Raw genomic sequence first — 23,174 nt, 5'->3', positions numbered from 1 at the left:
ATTGCCTTTCTCGTCATTTTTTTGACATGCGTAATTATGATGTTTTAAGCCTTTTTTCGCTTTTATTTCCACTTTGTTCACTATGACACGTCTCTGCAAGCTATAATAAATCGTTTTCAACCATTTTAGGACATGTCAAAATTTGACATTTTTCGACATACTATACTATTGCCTTTCTCACATTTTTTGACATGCGTAATTATGATGTTTTAAGCCTTTTTCTCGCTTTTATTTCCACTTTGTTCACTATGACACGTCTCTGCAAGCTATAATAAATCGTTTTCAACCATTTTTAGGACATGTCAAAATTTGACATTTTTCGACATACTATACTATTGCCTTTCGTCATTTTTTTGACATGCGTAATTATGATGTTTTAAGCCTTTTTCTCGCTTTTATTTCCACTTTGTTCACTATGACACGTCTCTGCAAGCTATAATAAATCGTTTTCAACCATTTTAGGACATGTCAAAATTTGACATTTTTCGACATACTATACTATTGCCTTTCTCGTCATTTTTTGACATGCGTAATTATGATGTTTTCGGCCTTTTCTCGCTTTTATTTCCACTTTGTTCACTATGACACGTCTCTGCAAGCTATAATAAATCGTTTTCAACCATTTTTAGGACATGTCAAAATTTGACATTTTTCGACATACTATACTATTGCCTTTCGTCATTTTTTTGACATGCGTAATTATGATGTTTTAAGCCTTTTCTCGCTTTTATTTCCACTTTGTTCACTATGACACGTCTCTGCAAGCTATAATAAATCGTTTTCAACCATTTTAGGACATGTCAAAATTTGACATTTTTCGACATACTATACTATTGCCTTTCGTCATTTTTTGACATGCGTAATTATGATGTTTTAAGCCTTTTTCTCGCTTTTATTTCCACTTTGTTCACTATGACACGTCTCTGCAAGCTATAATAAATCGTTTTCAACCATTTTAGGACATGTCAAAATTTGACATTTTTCGACATACTATACTATTGCCTTTCTCGTCATTTTTTTGACATGCGTAATTATGATGTTTTAAGCCTTTTTCTCGCTTTTATTTCCACTTTGTTCACTATGACACGTCTCTGCAAGCTATAATAAATCGTTTTCAACCATTTTTAGGACATGTCAAAATTTGACATTTTTCGACATACTATACTATTGCCTTTCTCGTCATTTTTTGACATGCGTAATTATGATGTTTTAAGCCTTTTTCTCGCTTTTATTTCCACTTTGTTCACTATGACACGTCTCTGCAAGCTATAATAAATCGTTTTCAACCATTTTTAGGACATGTCAAAATTTGACATTTTTCGACATACTATACTATTGCCTTTCTCGTCATTTTTTGACATGCGTAATTTTGATGTTTTAAGCCTTTTTCTCGCTTTTATTTCCACTTTGTTCACTATGACACGTCTCTGCAAGCTATAATAAATCGTTTTCAACCATTTTTAGGACATGTCAAAATTTGACATTTTTCGACATACTATACTATTGCCTTTCTCGTCATTTTTTGACATGCGTAATTATGATGTTTTAAGCCTTTTTCTCGCTTTTATTTCCACTTTGTTCACTATGACACGTCTCTGCAAGCTATAATAAATCGTTTTCAACCATTTTTAGGACATGTCAAAATTTGACATTTTTCGACATACTATACTATTGCCTTTCTCGTCATTTTTTGACATGCGTAATTATGATGTTTTAAGCCTTTTTCTCGCTTTTATTTCCACTTTGTTCACTATGACACGTCTCTGCAAGCTATAATAAATCGTTTTCAACCATTTTTAGGACATGTCAAAATTTGACATTTTTCGACATACTATACTATTGCCTTTCTCGTCATTTTTGACATGCGTAATTATGATGTTTTAAGCCTTTTTCGCTTTTATTTCCACTTTGTTCACTATGACACGTCTCTGCAAGCTATAATAAATCGTTTTCAACCATTTTTAGGACATGTCAAAATTTGACATTTTTCGACATACTATACTATTGCCTTTCTCGTCATTTTTTGACATGCGTAATTATGATGTTTTAAGCCTTTTTCTCGCTTTTATTTCCACTTTGTTCACTATGACACGTCTCTGCAAGCTATAATAAATCGTTTTCAACCATTTTTAGGACATGTCAAAATTTGACATTTTTCGACATACTATACTATTGCCTTTCTCGTCATTTTTTGACATGCGTAATTATGATGTTTTAAGCCTTTTTCGCTTTTATTTCCACTTTGTTCACTATGACACGTCTCTGCAAGCTATAATAAATCGTTTTCAACCATTTTTAGGACATGTCAAAATTTGACATTTTTCGACATACTATACTATTGCCTTTCTCGTCATTTTTTGACATGCGTAATTATGATGTTTTAAGCCTTTTTCTCGCTTTTATTTCCACTTTGTTCACTATGACACGTCTCTGCAAGCTATAATAAATCGTTTTCAACCATTTTTAGGACATGTCAAAATTTGACATTTTTCGACATACTATACTATTGCCTTTCTCGTCATTTTTTTGACATGCGTAATTATGATGTTTTAAGCCTTTTTCTCGCTTTTATTTACACTTTGTTCACTATGATACATTTCTGCCAGCTATAATAAATCGTTTTCAACCATTTTTAGGACATGTCAAAATTTGACATTTTTCGACATACTATACTATTGCCTTTCTCGTCATTTTTTTCACATGCGTAATTATGATGTTTTAAGCCGTTTTCTCGCTTTTATTTCCACTTTGTTCACTATGACACGTCTCTGCAAGCTATAATAAATCGTTTTCAACCATTTTTAGGACATGTCAAAATTTGACATTTTTCGACATACTATACTATTGCCTTTCTCGTCATTTTTTTGACATGCGTAATTATGATGTTTTAAGCCTTTTTCTCGCTTTTATTTCCACTTTGTTCACTATGACACGTCTCTGCAAGCTATAATAAATCGTTTTCAACCATTTTTAGGACATGTCAAAATTTGACATTTTTCGACATACTATACTATTGCCTTTCTCGTCATTTTTTGACATGCGTAATTATGATGTTTAAGCCTTTTTTCGCTTTTATTTCCACTTTGTTCACTATGACACGTCTCTGCAAGCTATAATAAATCGTTTTCAACCATTTTTAGGACATGTCAAAATTTGACATTTTTCGACATACTATACTATTGCCTTTCTCGTCATTTTTTGACATGCGTAATTATGATGTTTTAAGCCTTTTTCTCGCTTTTATTTCCACTTTGTTCACTATGACACGCCTCTGCAAGCTATAATAAATCGTTTTCAACCATTTTTAGGACATGTCAAAATTTGACATTTTTCGACATACTATACTATTGCCTTTTTCGTCATTTTTTTGACATGCGTAATTATGATGTTTTTTGCCTTTTTTGGCTTTTATTTCCACTTTGTAAACTATGACACTTCTCTGCAAGCTATAATAAGTCGTTTTCAACCATTTTTGGGACATGTCAAAATTTGACATTTTTCGACATACTATACTATTGCCTTTTTCGTCATTTTTTTGACATGCGTAATTATGATGTTTTAAGCCTTTTTCTCGCTTTTTATTTCCACTTTGTTCACTATGACACGTCTCTGCAAGCTATAATAAATCGTTTTCAACCATTTTTAGGACATGTCAAAATTTGACATTTTTCGACATACTATACTATTGCCTTTCTCGTCATTTTTTGACATGCGTAATTATGATGTTTTAAGCCTTTTCTCGCTTTTATTTCCACTTTGTTCACTATGACACGTCTCTGCAAGCTATAATAAATCGTTTTCAACCATTTTTAGGACATGTCAAAATTTGACATTTTTCGACATACTATACTATTGCCTTTCTCGTCATTTTTTGACATGCGTAATTATGATGTTTTAAGCCTTTTTCTCGCTTTTATTTCCACTTTGTTCACTATGACACGTCTCTGCAAGCTATAATAAATCGTTTTCAACCATTTTTAGGACATGTCAAAATTTGACATTTTTCGACATACTATACTATTGCCTTTCTCGTCATTTTTTTGACATGCGTAATTATGATGTTTTAAGCCTTTTTCTCGCTTTTATTTCCACTTTGTTCACTATGACACGTCTCTGCAAGCTATAATAAATCGTTTTCAACCATTTTTAGGACATGTCAAAATTTGACATTTTTCGACATACTATACTATTGCCTTTCTCGTCATTTTTTGACATGCGTAATTATGATGTTTTAAGCCTTTTTCTCGCTTTTATTTCCACTTTGTTCACTATGACACGTCTCTGCAAGCTATAATAAATCGTTTTCAACCATTTTTAGGACATGTCAAAATTTGACATTTTTCGACATACTATACTATTGTCTTTCTCGTCATTTTTTGACATGCGTAATTATGATGTTTTAAGCCTTTTTCTCGCTTTTATTTCCACTTTGTTCACTATGACACGTCTCTGCAAGCTATAATAAATCGTTTTCAACCATTTTAGGACATGTCAAAATTTGACATTTTTCGACATACTATACTATTGCCTTTCTCGTCATTTTTTGACATGCGTAATTATGATGTTTTAAGCCTTTTTCGCTTTTATTTCCACTTTGTTCACTATGACACGTCTCTGCAAGCTATAATAAATCGTCTTCAACCATTTTAGGACATGTCAAAATTTGACATTTTTCGACATACTATACTATTGCCTTTCTCGTCATTTTTTGACATGCGTAATTATGATGTTTTAAGCCTTTTCTCGCTTTTATTTCCACTTTGTTCACTATGACACGTCTCTGCAAGCTATAATAAATCGTTTTCAACCATTTTTAGGACATGTCAAAATTTGACATTTTTCGACATACTATACTATTGCCTTTCGTCATTTTTTGACATGCGTAATTATGATGTTTTAAGCCTTTTTCTCGCTTTTATTTCCACTTTGTTCACTATGACACGTCTCTGCAAGCTATAATAAATCGTTTTCAACCATTTTTAGGACATGTCAAAATTTGACATTTTTCGACATACTATACTATTGCCTTTCTCGTCATTTTTTTGACATGCGTAATTATGATGTTTTAAGCCTTTTTCTCGCTTTTATTTCCACTTTGTTCACTATGACACGTCTCTGCAAGCTATAATAAATCGTTTTCAACCATTTTTAGGACATGTCAAAATTTGACATTTTCGACATACTATACTATTGCCTTTCTCGTCATTTTTTTGACATGCGTAATTATGATGTTTTAAGCCTTTTTCTCGCTTTTATTTCCACTTTGTTCACTATGACACGTCTCTGCAAGCTATAATAAATCGTTTTCAACCATTTTTAGGACATGTCAAAATTTGACATTTTTCGACATACTATACTATTGCCTTTCTCGTCATTTTTTGACATGCGTAATTATGATGTTTTAAGCCTTTTCTCGCTTTTATTTCCACTTTGTTCACTAGGACACTTCTCTGCAAGCTATAATAAATCGTTTTCAACCATTTTTAGGACATGTCAAAATTTGACATTTTTCGACATACTATACTATTGCCTTTTTCGTCATTTTTTTGACATGCGTAATTATGATGTTTTTTTTGCCTTATTTGGCATTTATTTCCACTTTGTATACTATGACGCTTCTCTGCAAGCTATAATAAGTCGTTTTCAACCATTTTTGGGACTTGTCAAAATTTGACATTTTTCGACATACTATACTATTGCCTTTCTCGTCATTTTTTTGACATGCGTAATTATGATGTTTTAAGCCTTTTTCTCGCTTTTATTTCCACTTTGTTCACTATGACACGTCTCTGCAAGCTATAATAAATCGTTTTCAACCATTTTTAGGACATGTCAAAATTTGACATTTTTCGACATACTATACTATTGCCTTTCTCGTCATTTTTTTGACATGCGTAATTATGATGTTTTAAGCCTTTTTCTCGCTTTTATTTCCACTTTGTTCACTATGACACGTCTCTGCAAGCTATAATAAATCGTTTTCAACCATTTTTAGGACATGTCAAAATTTGACATTTTTCGACATACTATACTATTGCCTTTCTCGTCATTTTTTGACATGCGTAATTATGATGTTTTAAGCCTTTTTCTCGCTTTTATTTCCACTTTGTTCACTATGACACGTCTCTGCAAGCTATAATAAATCGTTTTCAACCATTTTTAGGACATGTCAAAATTTGACATTTTTCGACATACTATACTATTGCCTTTCTCGTCATTTTTTTGACATGCGTAATTATGATGTTTTAAGCCTTTTTCTCGCTTTTATTTCCACTTTGTTCACTATGACACGTCTCTGCAAGCTATAATAAATCGTTTTCAACCATTTTTAGGACATGTCAAAATTTGACATTTTTCGACATACTATACTATTGCCTTTCTCGTCATTTTTTGACATGCGTAATTATGATGTTTTTTTGCCTTTTCTCGCTTTTATTTCCACTTTGTTCACTATGACACGTCTCTGCAAGCTATAATAAATCGTTTTCAACCATTTTTAGGACATGTCAAAATTTGACATTTTTCGACATACTATACTATTGCCTTTCTCGTCATTTTTTTGACATGCGTAATTATGATGTTTTAAGCCTTTTTCTCGCTTTTATTTCCACTTTGTTCACTATGACACGTCTCTGCAAGCTATAATAAATCGTTTTCAACCATTTTTAGGACATGTCAAAATTTGACATTTTTCGACATACTATACTATTGCCTTTCTCGTCATTTTTTGACATGCGTAATTATGATGTTTTAAGCCTTTTTCTCGCTTTTATTTCCACTTTGTTCACTATGACACGTCTCTGCAAGCTATAATAAATCGTTTTCAACCATTTTTAGGACATGTCAAAATTTGACATTTTTCGACATACTATACTATTGCCTTTCTCGTCATTTTTTTGACATGCGTAATTATGATGTTTTAAGCCCTTTTCTCGCTTTTATTTCCACTTTGTTCACTATGACACGTCTCTGCAAGCTATAATAAATCGTTTTCAACCATTTTTAGGACATGTCAAAATTTGACATTTTTCGACATACTATACTATTGCCTTTCTCGTCATTTTTTTGACATGCGTAATTATGATGTTTTAAGCCTTTTTCTCGCTTTTATTTCCACTTTGTTCACTATGACACGTCTCTGCAAGCTATAATAAATCGTTTTCAACCATTTTTAGGACATGTCAAAATTTGACATTTTTCGACATACTATACTATTGCCTTTCTCGTCATTTTTTGACATGCGTAATTATGATGTTTTAAGCCTTTTCTCGCTTTTATTTCCACTTTGTTCACTATGACACGCGTCTCTGCAAGCTATAATAAATCGTTTTCAACCATTTTTAGGACATGTCAAAATTTGACATTTTTCGACATACTATACTATTGCCTTTTTTCATAATTTTTTTGACATGGGTAATTATGATGTTTTAAGCCTTTTCTCGCTTTTATTTCCACTTTGTTCACTATGACACGTCTCTGCAAGCTATAATAAATCGTTTTCAACCATTTTTAGGACATGTCAAAATTTGACATTTTTCGACATACTATACTATTGCCTTTCTCGTCATTTTTTTTGACATGCGTAATTATGATGTTTTAAGCCTTTTTTTCGCTTTTATTTCCTCTTTGTTCACTTTTACACGTCTCTGCAAGCTATAATAAATCGTTTTCAACCATTTTTAGGACATGTCAAAATTTGACATTTTTCGACATACTATACTATTGCCTTTCTCGTCATTTTTTTGACATGCGTAATTATGATGTTTTAAGCCTTTTTCTCGCTTTTATTTCCACTTTGTTCACTATGACACGTCTCTGCAAGCTATAATAAATCGTTTTCAACCATTTTAGGACATGTCAAAATTTGACATTTTTCGACATACTATACTATTGCCTTTCTCGTCATTTTTTGACATGCGTAATTATGATGTTTTAAGCCTTTTCTCGCTTTTATTTCCACTTTGTTCACTATGACACGTCTCTGCAAGCTATAATAAATCGTTTTCAACCATTTTTAGGACATGTCAAAATTTGACATTTTTCGACATACTATACTATTGCCTTTCTCGTCATTTTTTGACATGCGTAATTATGATGTTTTAAGCCTTTTCTCGCTTTTATTTCCACTTTGTTCACTATGACACGTCTCTGCAAGCTATAATAAATCGTTTTCAACCATTTTTAGGACATGTCAAAATTTGACATTTTTCGACATACTATACTATTGCCTTTCTCGTCATTTTTTTGACATGCGTAATTTTGATGTTTTAAGCCTTTTTCTCGCTTTTATTTCCACTTTGTTCACTATGACACGTCTCTGCAAGCTATAATAAGTCTTTTTCAACCATTTTTAGGACATGTCAAAATTTGACATTTTTCGACATACTATACTATTGCCTTTCTCGTCATTTTTTTGACATGCGTAATTATGATGTTTTAAGCCTTTTTCTCGCTTTTATTTCCACTTTGTTCACTATGACACGTCTCTGCAAGCTATAATAAATCGTTTTCAACCATTTTTAGGACATGTCAAAATTTGACATTTTTCGACATACTATACTATTGCCTTTCTCGTCATTTTTTGACATGCGTAATTATGATGTTTTAAGCCTTTTCTCGCTTTTATTTCCACTTTGTTCACTATGACACGTCTCTGCAAGCTATAATAAATCGTTTTCAACCATTTTTAGGACATGTCAAAATTTGACATTTTTCGACATACTATACTATTGCCTTTCTCGTCATTTTTTGACATGCGTAATTATGATGTTTTAAGCCTTTTCTCGCTTTTATTTCCACTTTGTTCACTATGACACGTCTCTGCAAGCTATAATAAATCGTTTTCAACCATTTTAGGACATGTCAAAATTTGACATTTTTTGACATACTATACTATTGCCTTTCTCGTCATTTTTTTGACATGCGTAATTATGATGTTTTAAGCCTTTTTTGGCTTTTATTTCCACTTTGTTCACTATGACACGTCTCTGCAAGCTATAATAAATCGTTTTCAACCATTTTTAGGACATGTCAAAATTTGACATTTTTCGACATACTATACTATTGCCTTTCTCGTCATTTTTTGACATGCGTAATTATGATGTTTTAAGCCTTTTTCGCTTTTATTTCCACTTTGTTCACTATGACACGTCTCTGCAAGCTATAATAAATCGTTTTCAACCATTTTTAGGACATGTCAAAATTTGACATTTTTCGACATACTATACTATTGCCTTTCTCGTCATTTTTTGACATGCGTAATTATGATGTTTTAAGCCTTTTTCTCGCTTTTATTTCCACTTTGTTCACTATGACACGTCTCTGCAAGCTATAATAAATCGTTTTCAACCATTTTTAGGACATGTCAAAATTTGACATTTTTCGACATACTATACTATTGCCTTTCTCGTCATTTTTTGACATGCGTAATTATGATGTTTTAAGCCTTTTTCTCGCTTTTATTTCCACTTTGTTCACTATGACACGTCTCTGCAAGCTATAATAAATCGTTTTCAACCATTTTAGGACATGTCAAAATTTGACATTTTCGACATACTATACTATTGCCTTTCTCGTCATTTTTTTGACATGCGTAATTATGATGTTTTAAGCCTTTTCTCGCTTTTATTTCCACTTTGTTCACTATGACACGTCTCTGCAAGCTATAATAAATCGTTTTCAACCATTTTTAGGACATGTCAAAATTTGACATTTTTCGACATACTATACTATTGCCTTTCGTCATTTTTTGACATGCGTAATTATGATGTTTTAAGCCTTTTTCTCGCTTTTATTTCCACTTTGTTCACTATGACACGTCTCTGCAAGCTATAATAAATCGTTTTTCAACCATTTTTAGGACATGTCAAAATTTGACATTTTTCGACATACTATACTATTGCCTTTCTCGTCATTTTTTTGACATGCGTAATTATGATGTTTTAAGCCTTTTCTCGCTTTTATTTCCACTTTGTTCACTATGACACGTCTCTGCAAGCTATAATAAATCGTTTTCAACCATTTTAGGACATGTCAAAATTTGACATTTTTCGACATACTATACTATTGCCTTTCTCGTCATTTTTTGACATGCGTAATTATGATGTTTTAAGCCTTTTCTCGCTTTTATTTCCACTTTGTTCACTATGACACGTCTCTGCAAGCTATAATAAATCGTTTTCAACCATTTTTAGGACATGTCAAAATTTGACATTTTTCGACATACTATACTATTGCCTTTCTCGTCATTTTTTGACATGCGTAATTATGATGTTTTAAGCCTTTTTCTCGCTTTTATTTCCACTTTGTTCACTATGACACGTCTCTGCAAGCTATAATAAATCGTTTTCAACCATTTTTAGGACATGTCAAAATTTGACATTTTTCGACATACTATACTATTGCCTTTCTCGTCATTTTTTGACATGCGTAATTATGATGTTTTAAGCCTTTTTCTCGCTTTTATTTCCACTTTGTTCACTATGACACGTCTCTGCAAGCTATAATAAATCGTTTTCAACCATTTTAGGACATGTCAAAATTTGACATTTTTCGACATACTATACTATTGCCTTTCTCGTCATTTTTTGACATGCGTAATTATGATGTTTTAAGCCTTTTCTCGCTTTTATTTCCACTTTGTTCACTATGACACGTCTCTGCAAGCTATAATAAATCGTTTTCAACCATTTTTAGGACATGTCAAAATTTGACATTTTTCGACATACTATACTATTGCCTTTCTCGTCATTTTTTGACATGCGTAATTATGATGTTTTTAAGCCTTTTCTCGCTTTTATTTCCACTTTGTTCACTATGACACGCGTCTCTGCAAGCTATAATAAATCGTTTTCAACCATTTTAGGACATGTCAAAATTTGACATTTTTCGACATACTATACTATTGCCTTTCTCGTCATTTTTTTTGACATGCGTAATTATGATGTTTTAAGCCTTTTTCTCGCTTTTATTTCCACTTTGTTCACTATGACACGTCTCTGCAAGCTATAATAAATCGTTTTCAACCATTTTTAGGACATGTCAAAATTTGACATTTTTCGACATACTATACTATTGCCTTTCTCGTCATTTTTTGACATGCGTAATTATGATGTTTTAAGCCTTTTCTCGCTTTTATTTCCACTTTGTTCACTATGACACGTCTCTGCAAGCTATAATAAATCGTTTTCAACCATTTTAGGACATGTCAAAATTTGACATTTTTCGACATACTATACTATTGCCTTTCTCGTCATTTTTTGACATGCGTAATTATGATGTTTTAAGCCTTTTCTCGCTTTTATTTCCACTTTGTTCACTATGACACGTCTCTGCAAGCTATAATAAATCGTTTTCAACCATTTTTAGGACATGTCAAAATTTGACATTTTTCGACATACTATACTATTGCCTTTCTCGTCATTTTTTGACATGCGTAATTATGATGTTTTAAGCCTTTTTCTCGCTTTTATTTCCACTTTGTTCACTATGACACGTCTCTGCAAGCTATAATAAATCGTTTTCAACCATTTTTAGGACATGTCAAAATTTGACATTTTTCGACATACTATACTATTGCCTTTCTCGTCATTTTTTTTGACATGCGTAATTATGATGTTTTAAGCCTTTTTCTCGCTTTTATTTCCACTTTGTTCACTATGACACGTCTCTGCAAGCTATAATAAATCGTTTTCAACCATTTTTAGGACATGTCAAAATTTGACATTTTTCGACATACTATACTATTGCCTTTCTCGTCATTTTTTTGACATGCGTAATTATGATGTTTTAAGCCTTTTTCTCGCTTTTATTTCCACTTTGTTCACTATGACACGTCTCTGCAAGCTATAATAAATCGTTTTCAACCATTTTTAGGACATGTCAAAATTTGACATTTTTCGACATACTATACTATTGCCTTTCTCGTCATTTTTTGACATGCGTAATTATGATGTTTTAAGCCTTTTCTCGCTTTTATTTCCACTTTGTTCACTATGACACGTCTCTGCAAGCTATAATAAATCGTTTTCAACCATTTTAGGACATGTCAAAATTTGACATTTTTCGACATACTATACTATTGCCTTTCTCGTCATTTTTTGACATGCGTAATTATGATGTTTTAAGCCTTTTCTCGCTTTTATTTCCACTTTGTTCACTATGACACGTCTCTGCAAGCTATAATAAATCGTTTTCAACCATTTTTAGGACATGTCAAAATTTGACATTTTCGACATACTATACTATTGCCTTTCTCGTCATTTTTGACATGCGTAATTATGATGTTTTAAGCCTTTTCTCGCTTTTTATTTCCACTTTGTTCACTATGACACGTCTCTGCAAGCTATAATAAATCGTTTTCAACCATTTTAGGACATGTCAAAATTTGACATTTTCGACATACTATACTATTGCCTTTCTCGTCATTTTTTTGACATGCGTAATTATGATGTTTTAAGCCTTTTCTCGCTTTTATTTCCACTTTGTTCACTATGACACGTCTCTGCAAGCTATAATAAATCGTTTTCAACCATTTTTAGGACATGTCAAAATTTGACATTTTTCGACATACTATACTATTTCCTTTCTCGTCATTTTTTGACATGCGTAATTATGATGTTTTAAGCCTTTTTCTAAGCTTTTATTTCTACTTTGTTCACTATGACACGTCTCTGCAAGCTATAATAAATAGTTTTTAACGATTTTTAGGACATGTCAAAATTTGACATTTTTCGACATACTATACTATTGCCTTTCTCGTCATTTTTTTGACATGCGTAATTATGATGTTTTAAGCCTTTTTCTCGCTTTTATTTCCACTTTGTTCACTATGACACGTCTCTGCAAGCTATAATAAATCGTTTTCAACCATTTTTAGGACATGTCAAAATTTGACATTTTTCGACATACTATACTATTGCCTTTCTCGTCATTTTTTTGACATGCGTAATTATGATGTTTTAAGCCTTTTTCTCGCTTTTATTTCCACTTTGTTCACTATGACACGTCTCTGCAAGCTATAATAAATCGTTTTCAACTATTTTTAGGACATGTCAAAATTTGACATTTTTCGACATACTATACTATTGCCTTTCTCGTCATTTTTTTGACATGCGTAATTATGATGTTTTAAGCCTTTTCTTCGTTTTTATTTCCACTTTGTTCACTATGACACGTCTCTGCAAGCTATAATAAATCGTTTTCAACCATTTTTAGGACATGTCAAAATTTGACATTTTTCGACATACTATACTATTGCCTTTCTCGTCATTTTTTTGACATGCGTAATTATGATGTTTTAAGCCTTTTTCTCGCTTTTATTTCCACTTTGTTCACTATGACACGTCTCTGCAAGCTATAATAAATCGTTTTCAACCATTTTTAGGACATGTCAAAATTTGACATTTTTCGACATACTATACTATTGCCTTTCTCGTCATTGTTCTGACATGCGTAATTATGATGTTTTAAGCCCTTTTCTCGCTTTTATTTCCACTTTGTTCACTATGACACGTCTCTGCAAGCTATAATAAATCGTTTTCAACCATTTTTAGGACATGTCAAAATTTGACATTTTTCGACATACTATACTATTGCCTTTTTTCATAATTTTTTTGACATGCGTAATTATGATGTTTTTTTTGCCTTATTTGGCATTTATTTCCACTTTGTATACTATGACGCTTCTCTGCAAGCTATAATAAGTCGTTTTCAACCATTTTTAGGACATGTCAAAATTTGACATTTTTCGACATACTATACTATTGCCTTTCTCGTCATTTTTTTGACATTCGTACTTATCAAGTTTTAAGCCTTTTTCTATTTTATTTTCCACTTTGTTCACTATGACACGTCTCTGCAAGCTATAATAAATCGTTTTCAACCATTTTTAGGACATGTCAAAATTTGACATTTTTCGACATACTATACTATTGCCTTTCTCGTCATTTTTTTGACATGCGTAATTATGATGTTTTAAGCCTTTCTCGCTTTTATTTCCACTTTGTTCACTATGACACGTCTCTGCAAGCTATAATAAATCGTTTTCAACCATTTTTAGCACATGCCAAAATTTGACATTTTTCGACCTACTATACTATTGCCTTTCTCGTCATTTTTTTGACATGCGTAATTATGATGTTTTAAGCCTTTTCTGCTTTTTATTTCCACTTTGTTCACTATGACACGTCTCTGCAAGCTATAATAAATCGTTTTCAACCATTTTTAGGACATGTCAAAATTTGACATTTTTCGACATACTATACTATTGCCTTTCTCGTCATTTTTTTGACATGCGTAATTATGATGTTTTAAGCCTTTTTCTCGCTTTTATTTCCACTTTGTTCACTATGACACGTCTCTGCAAGCTATAATAAATCGTTTTCAACCATTTTAGGACATGTCAAAATTTGACATTTTTCGACATACTATACTATTGCCTTTCTCGTCATTTTTTGACATGCGTAATTATGATGTTTTAAGCCTTTTTCTGGCTTTTATTTCCACTTTGTTCACTATGACATGTCTCTGCAAGCTATAATAAATCGTTTTCAACCATTTTTAGGACATGTCAAAATTTGACATTTTTCGACATACTATACTATTGCCTTTCTCGTCATTTTTTTGACATGCGTAATTATGATGTTTTAAGCCTTTTTCCTTTTATTTCCACTTTGTTCACTATGACCGTCTCTGCAAGCTATAATAAATCGTTTTCAACCATTTTTAGGACATGTCAAAATTTGACATTTTCGACATACTATACTATTGCCTTTCTCGTCATTTTTTGACATGCGTAATTATGATGTTTTTAAGCCTTTTCTCGCTTTTATTTCCACTTTGTTCACTATGACACGTCTCTGCAAGCTATAATAAATCGTTTTCAACCATTTTTAGGACATGTCAAAATTTGACATTTTAGACATACTATACTATTGCCTTTCTCGTCATTTTTTGACATGCGTAATTATGATGTTTTAAGCCTTTTCTACGCTTTTATTTCCACTTTGTTCACTATGACGCGTCTCTGCAAGCTATAATAAATCGTTTTCAACCATTTTAGGACATGTCAAAATTTGACATTTTTCGACATACTATACTATTGCCTTTCTCGTCATTTTTTTGACATGCGTATTAATGATGTTTTCGGCCTTTTTTTGCTTTTATTTCCACTTTGTTCACTGTGACGCGTGTCTGCAAGCTATAATAAGTCTTTTTCAACCATTTTTAGGACATGTCAAAATTTGACATTTTTCGACATACTATACTATTGCCTTTTTCGTCATTTTTTTGACATGCGTAATTATGATGTTTTAAGCCTTTTCTCGCTTTTATTTCCACTTTGTTCACTATGACACGTCTCTGCAAGCTATAATAAATCGTTTTCAACCATTTTTAGGACATGTCAAAATTTGACATTTTTCGACATACTATACTATTGCCTTTCTCGTCATTTTTTTGACATGCGTAATTATGATGTTTTAAGCCTTTTTCTCGCTTTTATTTCCACTTTGTTCACTATGACACGTCTCTGCAAGCTATAATAAATCGTTTTCAACCATTTTTAGGACATGTCAAAATTTGACATTTTTCGACATACTATACTATTGCCTTTCTCGTCATTTTTTTGACATGCGTAATTATGATGTTTTAAGCCTTTTCTCGCTTTTATTTCCACTTTGTTCACTATGACACGTCTCTGCAAGCTATAATAAATCGTTTTCCAACCATTTTTTAGGACATGTCAAATTTGACATTTTTCGACATACTATACTATTGCCTTTTTCGTCATTTTTTTGACATGCGTAATTATGATGTTTTAAGCCTTTTTCTCGCTTTTATTTCCACTTTGTTCACTATGACACGTCTCTGCAAGCTATAATAAATCGTTTTCAACCATTTTTAGGACATGTCAAAATTTGACATTTTTCGACATACTATACTATTGCCTTTCTCGTCATTTTTTGACATGCGTAATTATGATGTTTAAGCCTTTTCTACGCTTTTATTTCCACTTTGTTCACTATGACACGTCTCTGCAAGCTATAATAAATAGTTTTCAACCATTTTTAGGACATGTCAAAATTTGACATTTTTCGACATACTATACTATTGCCTTTTTCGTCATTTTTTTGACATGCGTAATTTGGATGTTTTTGGCCTTTTTTCGCTTTTATTTCCACTTTGTTCACTATGACACGTCTCTGCAAGCTATAATAAATCGTTTTCAATCATTTTTAGGACATGTCAAAATTTGACATTTTCGACATACTATACTATTGCCTTTCTCGTCATTTTTTGACATGCGTAATTATGATGTTTTAAGCCTTTTTCGCTTTTATTTCCACTTTGTTCACTATGACACGTCTCTGCAAGCTATAATAAATCGTTTTCAACCATTTTTAGGACATGTCAAAAATTTGACATTTTTCGACATACTATACTATTGCCTTTCGTCATTTTTTGACATGCGTAATTATGATGTTTTAAGCCTTTTCTCGCTTTTATTTCCACTTTGTTCACTATGACCGTCTCTGCAAGCTATAATAAATCGTTTTCAACCATTTTAGGACATGTCAAAATTTGACATTTTTCACATACTATACTATTGCCTTTCGTCATTTTTTGACATGCGTAATTATGATGTTTTAAGCCTTTTTCGCTTTTATTTCCACTTTGTTCACTGTATGCGTCTCTGCAAGCTATAATAAATCGTTTTCAACCATTTTTAGGACATGTCAAAATTTGACATTTTTCGACATACTATACTATTGCCTTTCTCGTCATTTTTTTGACATGCGTAATTATGATGTTTTAAGCCTTTTTCTCGCTTTTATTTCCACTTTGTTCACTATGACACGTCTCTGCAAGCTATAATAAATCGTTTTCAACCATTTTTAGGACATGTCAAAATTTGACATTTTCGACATACTATACTATTGCCTTTCTCGTCATTTTTTGACATGCGTAATTATGATGTTTTAAGCCTTTTCTACGCTTTTATTTCCACTTTGTTCACTATGACGTCTCTGCAAGCTATAATAAATCGTTTTCAACCATTTTTAGGACATGTCAAAATTTGACATTTTTCGACATACTATACTATTGCCTTTCTCGTCATTTTTTTTGACATCCGAAATTTTAATGTTTTAAGCCTTTTTCTACGCTTTTATTTCCACTTTGTTCACTATGACCGTCTCTGCAAGCTATAATAAATCGTTTTCAACCATTTTAGGACATGTCAAAATTTGACATTTTTTCGACATACTATACTATTGCCTTTCTCGTCATTTTTTTTGACATGCGTAATTATGATGTTTTAAGCCTTTTCTGCTTTTATTTCCACTTTGTTCACTATGTAACCGTCTCTGCAAGCTATAATAAATCGTTTTCAACCATTTTTAGGACATGTCAAAATTTGACATTTTTTCGACATACTATACTATTGCCTTTCTCGAAATTTTTTTGACATGCGTAATTATGATGTTTAAACCCTTTTCTGCTTTTATTTCCACTTTGTTCACTATGACACGTCTCTGCAAGCTATAATAAATCGTTTCAACCATTTTTAGGACATGTCAAAATTTGACATTTTCGACATACTATACTATTGCCTTTCTCGTCATTTTTGACATGCGTAATTATGATGTTTTAAGCCTTTTTCTCGCTTTTATTTCCACTTTGTTCACTATACGTCTCTGCAAAGTATAATAAATCGTTTTCAACCATTTTTTAGGACATGTCAAAATTTGACATTTTCGACATGAAACAATTGCCTTTCGTCATTTTTTTGACATGCGAAATGAAAAAGCCTTTTCGCTTTTATGTTCCATGTTCACTATGACGTCTCTGCAAACTTCAACAATGAAATTGTCAAAAAATGAAAAAGCGCATAAACATGCATGAAAACATCAAAATTTGAAATGAAATGACATGAAAAAAAAATGGAAATAAAGAAAAAGCATAAAAAAAAAAGTGATGTCAAAAAAACATGTGAACATCAAAAAAAACAAAAAAAAGCACTAAAAAAGTGAAAAAAAATAAAAAAAAAAAAAAAAAAAAAAAAAATAAAAAAAATGTGTCAAAAAGTCATATAAAAAATTGAAAATGAAAAAAAAAATGCATGAAATGAAAAATACGCATGTCAAAAAATGAAAAACAATGGTATGTAATATAAAAATGTCAAAAATAACTGAAATGAAAAATTGAGACATGTTATACTATACAAAGTGCATATAAAAGCCTAAAAGGCCATAATTAAGCATGTCAAAAAACAACTGAAAATTCCATACTATAATGTTTGGTTTAAAAAAATGGCCAATAAGATCATATAATAGGTCGAAAAAATGGTTCAAAACGTCATAGTATATTATTTCACATAAAATGACCCTAAAACATCATAGTATAGTTTGTCGTCAATAATGACCCAAACACATCATAGTATAGGTCACGAAAAATTACCCGAAATGGCCCACTTAAGCGCAGTTCGCCTGGAGTTGAACTTCCCTCAAAAGTTGTTTTTTTTTTCTATCAGCACAAGTTTTGTGTATTCAGCTGTGCTAATTGTTAGTTGGTGTACTGCTACATAATCAAATTTAACCTGACGCAATCATCAACGTCATCATGCTTGTCTTAAAGCGCAGAGAACTCAGTTGTCTTGTTGGCTTTCAGTCATTTAAAGACAGTCGCTTTGTATCACCAATTACATCCTCATGATTATGTTATTTGGACAGTGCCTTCTGATTAAATTTTATTGTGCCCCCAAAAAGTAAATGTTTTTCAGTACAGATTGTGTTCACTTGCTCTTTTACATGAAGAATTCAGCTCGAGCCAGTCGGCACACGTCGGATGAGTTTAGTGAGGAGGGAGAGAGTCGACTTGTCAAGACTTGACAAGCATCCAAGGAAGGAAAAACTATGCACAAGCATTTTACTTTTGCTAAAGGGCTTAATAAAGACAGAATAACGGAATACTTATTTCAACTTGATAGAGGGCTTTATTTAAAAAGTTTATATTATAAAATGTAAAAATTCAGCTAAACCCGATCACGTGAATTGCAAAGACTTATCCCTTAGAGCTTCCTAGCTACTGCCTCGTCACATCTGTACATGACAGGAAAAAACATTTTATAGCCTATTCGAATTTTTCTTCTCATTAGAGATGTGGACATTTGGCAATACTGGAAGTTCACAGCAAACAAGTGGATAGTTATTGCTTTGGTTTGTTTAAAATGGGGTTTATACTGGAGAGTTGAGACATGCAGCTCGGTGATCTAGCTGACAGAAGAGGCCAAGAGCGTGGAAAGGGATATGCTGGTATGGCTCTTTAATCGTCTTTATCCTTGGCACCGTGCTTTAAGATGCGTGTGAACTCCACGTAGTTGAAGTTGCTTTTCTTGTCGATGGGGGCCTCCCTGAAGAGCTCGTCCACCTCCTCGTCTGTGAACCGGTCACCCATTGTTGTGAGCAGCTCTCTGAGGTAATCTTCCTGGATGAATCCTGAGTGGAAAACAGTCAAATCAGATAAGAAAGCCAAGACATCCTGAATAAACATCAGAATCATCTCCTTTTTGCTTGCAATGATTGCATTACCCTTTAAGGAACGTTTCATATTATTAAAGCTAGACTGGCAACTTTTTTACGTAAAACACAGCTGAAGTTCAAAGTGTTTTGTTCGAGGTGAGAAAAAGTTAGAACAAACTTAAAGTGAACTGATGTGTCAGGGGATCAGGGATGCGGGGCAGGCTGTGTCCAGCATGTCTGCAGGACGGTAGAGGAATCTCTCCCGTCTCGTTACAGTCAAGATGGTAGCAAAGATAACAAGAACCTGATTCATTCATGTCATAGCATGCCCAGTGGATCCGAACACATCTGGTTTTTAATGGATCTGCAGCTGCTCCAGTTAAAAATGAGAGCAACAGTTTCTATGGACTTCAGTTTTTGAGCCACAACAAGAATCCTTGTATTTAGCTGAGCTAATTACTGGAAATACCACTGACATAGTTGGATTATGCAAAATTGTCAATAATCCAGAGATTGTCAATCACTGCAACCAAGGAGGTTGTTAAGCATAAAGTCAGACACATGCACACAAAAGTCTGATTGGCCCAGTTGTATGCAAGATGAGCTGCGACAGATATGCTACATAATAATTACATACTGTAATTCAAGTGGACTGAGAGAAAAGTACACTCCTGCACCTCCTCTTGGCTATGTTTTCAAGATTTAGAAAATGTTGCCCATAAGACAGACTGATCACAGGTAATTTCAGAGAGAGGGCGTTCCTGTTGGCTGTTCTACAAATGCAGATTTGGCGCAGGTCCCTACGGCCAAAGCCTAATTCAATGGTGGAGAATCCAGCAGGGAATGTTGCACTTCCAGCATTGGCAACAGCTGCCTACAATGACAGGCTACCCAAAAAATGAGGAGTGACTTATCAAAGTGAGTCTGACAAATGCAATAAAAGGAGTGTTAATACTGGTAAAGCCTTTCTGAGATGGACAGCAAATGTTGCTAATATTCTAACATTAGCTAGAGCCTCGAATCACAGTGTCCTCCACCGCACTGCTACAGACCACTTTGCTGGGAGGAGAGTGAGCAGCAACTCTGAAGACCGACCTGCAGTACACATCCCAGCTCCCTGCCTGATCAACTAACTTTCTGTTGCTGCCGTTACACAGCTTAGACCCAGTGCTGCATACGGCAGCTGTCGTCTGGTAAGACAGAAAGCCACAGGTAGAGGGTGTATTTTCAAAGTCTACCACTTTCTTTGTTTTTTTCACATTTCCCTTCCCCTGCTTTAAATGCCACATTCTTCTTTGAAATTTGATGTCATCTTTGTATCAGCAAAAGCTTCTCATTGGAGGGAGGTTAAGAGCATATTCCTAGGGCAAAAAGGATTATTTTGAGTCTATTATAAGGAAAAAAATTACCTGTTCCCTCCTCATCGAAGCAACCAAATGCATTTCTGATCACATCCTCAGGGTCTGTGCCATTGAGTTTCTCCCCAAACATGGTTAGGAACATGGTGAAATTAATGGGTCCAGGAGCTTCCATCATCATGGCCTCCAGGTACTCATCAGTTGGATTTTTTCCTGTAAAAAAGACACAGGTGTACTTTGCCTAAAGGGTTTCAACTACAGAAGTGTATAGAAGTGACCTTCACAACTGATTAAAGCTAAAATATGTTTACTTGTAGAACTGGTTTTCAGACAGTAAACAGTGTCGGTACACACCCACATGAGTAAAGCATGCAACAACTTCTTATAGAAATGTTGGTTCAGCTCATCCTAAAATGACTCAGAGACTCTCCCACTCACCCAGTGAGGCCAGCATGTCGTGAAGGTCCTCTTTATCCACAAACCCATCACGGTTCTGGTCAATCATGTTGAAAGCCTCCTTGAACTCCTGGATCTGAGACTGGTCAAACATGGCGAAGACATTGGAAGTTGCGCGCTGAGGGCGCTTCTTTGTGGACTTTCCCTTTGCTTTTTTGCTTGACATGTTGACTGTTTTTCTTTACCTGGTGAAATAAATTAATTAGTATGTATACACATTTGTTAGATATTACATCCAGGAGCACAGCATTGTATCAGCCAAGAACTTAAAATATTATCAAGTGCAAATAATCAACAACAGCTGAGAGAGAGCAATAAGACAAAACATAGGCCTGATAAGACAGAGATGAAGATAATCTGATCAAAAGGTAGAGTGGATCAAGCTGTTACTCAAAATAAGATTTCGTCATCTGTGCCGACCACTCTGTGGCAGGGTATTTTAATTCCATGGCAGTGAATCCCCAGTGTGGTGTCCCTCACTGAGCTATAAATGGAAATGTTCCTCATCTTTCTGGGTTGATCATCTCACAGCTTTCAGTGAGGAAAGGAAAATTACTGGTGTGAGGACAGATGCCCTTATCAGGCAGTGTCTGGCATGAACTGTCCTACACACTAATCTTTTTATTACTGGATGTTGATGAAATATTGTACAAGTGCTGTGCAAAGCTTGGTCTTGGATTGAGACATCGTCAATAGGGCCACATGTCTCGATTTTATCTAGGACACTAGTTATAAATATCTCTATTAACGTTCAGGTATACCAGTTGAAATGTTTTGACTTGGGGGGGAGTCATTTACCATTTTAACTATAACACGAATTTTTGCTTTCATGCAATCATTCAGTATATACACTGCCCGTCGCAGGTTCCCAATGCGATTCAAAATTGCTTGTTTTGTTCCAAAAGCAGGAAATATGCAATTTGCGATAAAAAAAAAAATGCAGCGGTTTTGCATATCTGAGATGCTAACAACAAACATTGCCCACTTTGCTTGGAGGACTCGAGGTTATTGTTCCAAGTAGTTATTAGTCAAAAGGTCTACCGAATATCCAGTGTATAGTACTAGCAATATATTAACAAAATAAACCACAAACAAACAATCAGCTAACGTTACGGTAACGTTTAGGTTTAAATGAGCTGCGCACTTGATAAACCAACACTAAACTTCGACCAAAACAATCTCATTCTTGCATTAGTTTTGTTAAAGGGTTATGTAATGGTGTAGGACCTAATTTTGTCTCAACTCACAGCGGAATAAAAAGTACGTAACGTTGCACTGTATTCATGGTCTGCGGCCTAGCTTGAGCTTCCCCTAATAACCGATGTGCACACAGCTGTGAACGATAGCTCACTAACAACAACGATTTAACCGGGTTTCTTGAATTATACAGCTAACAAGTGACTGTACAAGTCGAAAATGCTGCTTTATAATCAACCGAGTTAACTGTAGCTATTGAGTCTTTAGCAGCGCAGCTAACATCTAGCCCTGTTTTCACCGGAACACGGAAAATAGCACGATAGCATGTTACTTCGACATAATTTAGACCTTTCACTTTGTAAACAGTAGTGTAGTATGTTGCTAGCAAATCACTGACAATGTAGCTAACGTGATCTGAAGAAATATAACGTTAAAACACAGTCTTACCTGACAAGAGGATGATGTTCGTCAGCTAGCCCGATGCTGCTCTTTTTCTCAACCACCGCCCTTCACTTCCTGATGTGATGAGAACATTCGGAACAAACCAACGGTGGGAAATAGGGGTTCATCATCAAGCTTGGGTCGGAAATTATCCTTTGAACAACAATTTTTTTAACGTTTTTTTGACCTTAACACTACAGTT

The 23,174-nt window shown here is 33.6% G+C and overlaps 1 protein-coding gene across 1 annotated transcript; it reads right to left on the bottom strand.

Annotated features, from left to right (window-relative positions):
• Window positions 1-18,971: 18,971 nt before the first annotated feature.
• myl12.1 (myosin, light chain 12, genome duplicate 1) lies at window positions 18,972-23,064 on the bottom strand. The gene is made up of 4 exons (XM_042510577.2): window positions 22,979-23,064; window positions 21,317-21,519; window positions 20,930-21,091; window positions 18,972-19,496 (listed from the first exon to the last, which is right to left on the bottom strand). Exons 2-4 carry the CDS (start codon window positions 21,498-21,500, stop codon window positions 19,324-19,326), a joined length of 519 nt encoding a protein of 172 aa, XP_042366511.1. The 5' UTR covers window positions 21,501-21,519; window positions 22,979-23,064; the 3' UTR covers window positions 18,972-19,323.
• Window positions 23,065-23,174: the final 110 nt, after the last annotated feature.

Source organism: Plectropomus leopardus, chromosome 21 (genome assembly GCF_026936395.1).
Source record: "Plectropomus leopardus strain MGB_pleo_1.0 chromosome 21, ASM2693639v1, whole genome shotgun sequence".
NCBI classification, from domain to species: Eukaryota; Metazoa; Chordata; class Actinopteri; order Perciformes; family Serranidae; genus Plectropomus; species Plectropomus leopardus.
This window is presented reverse-complemented; position numbering and strand designations above follow the sequence as displayed.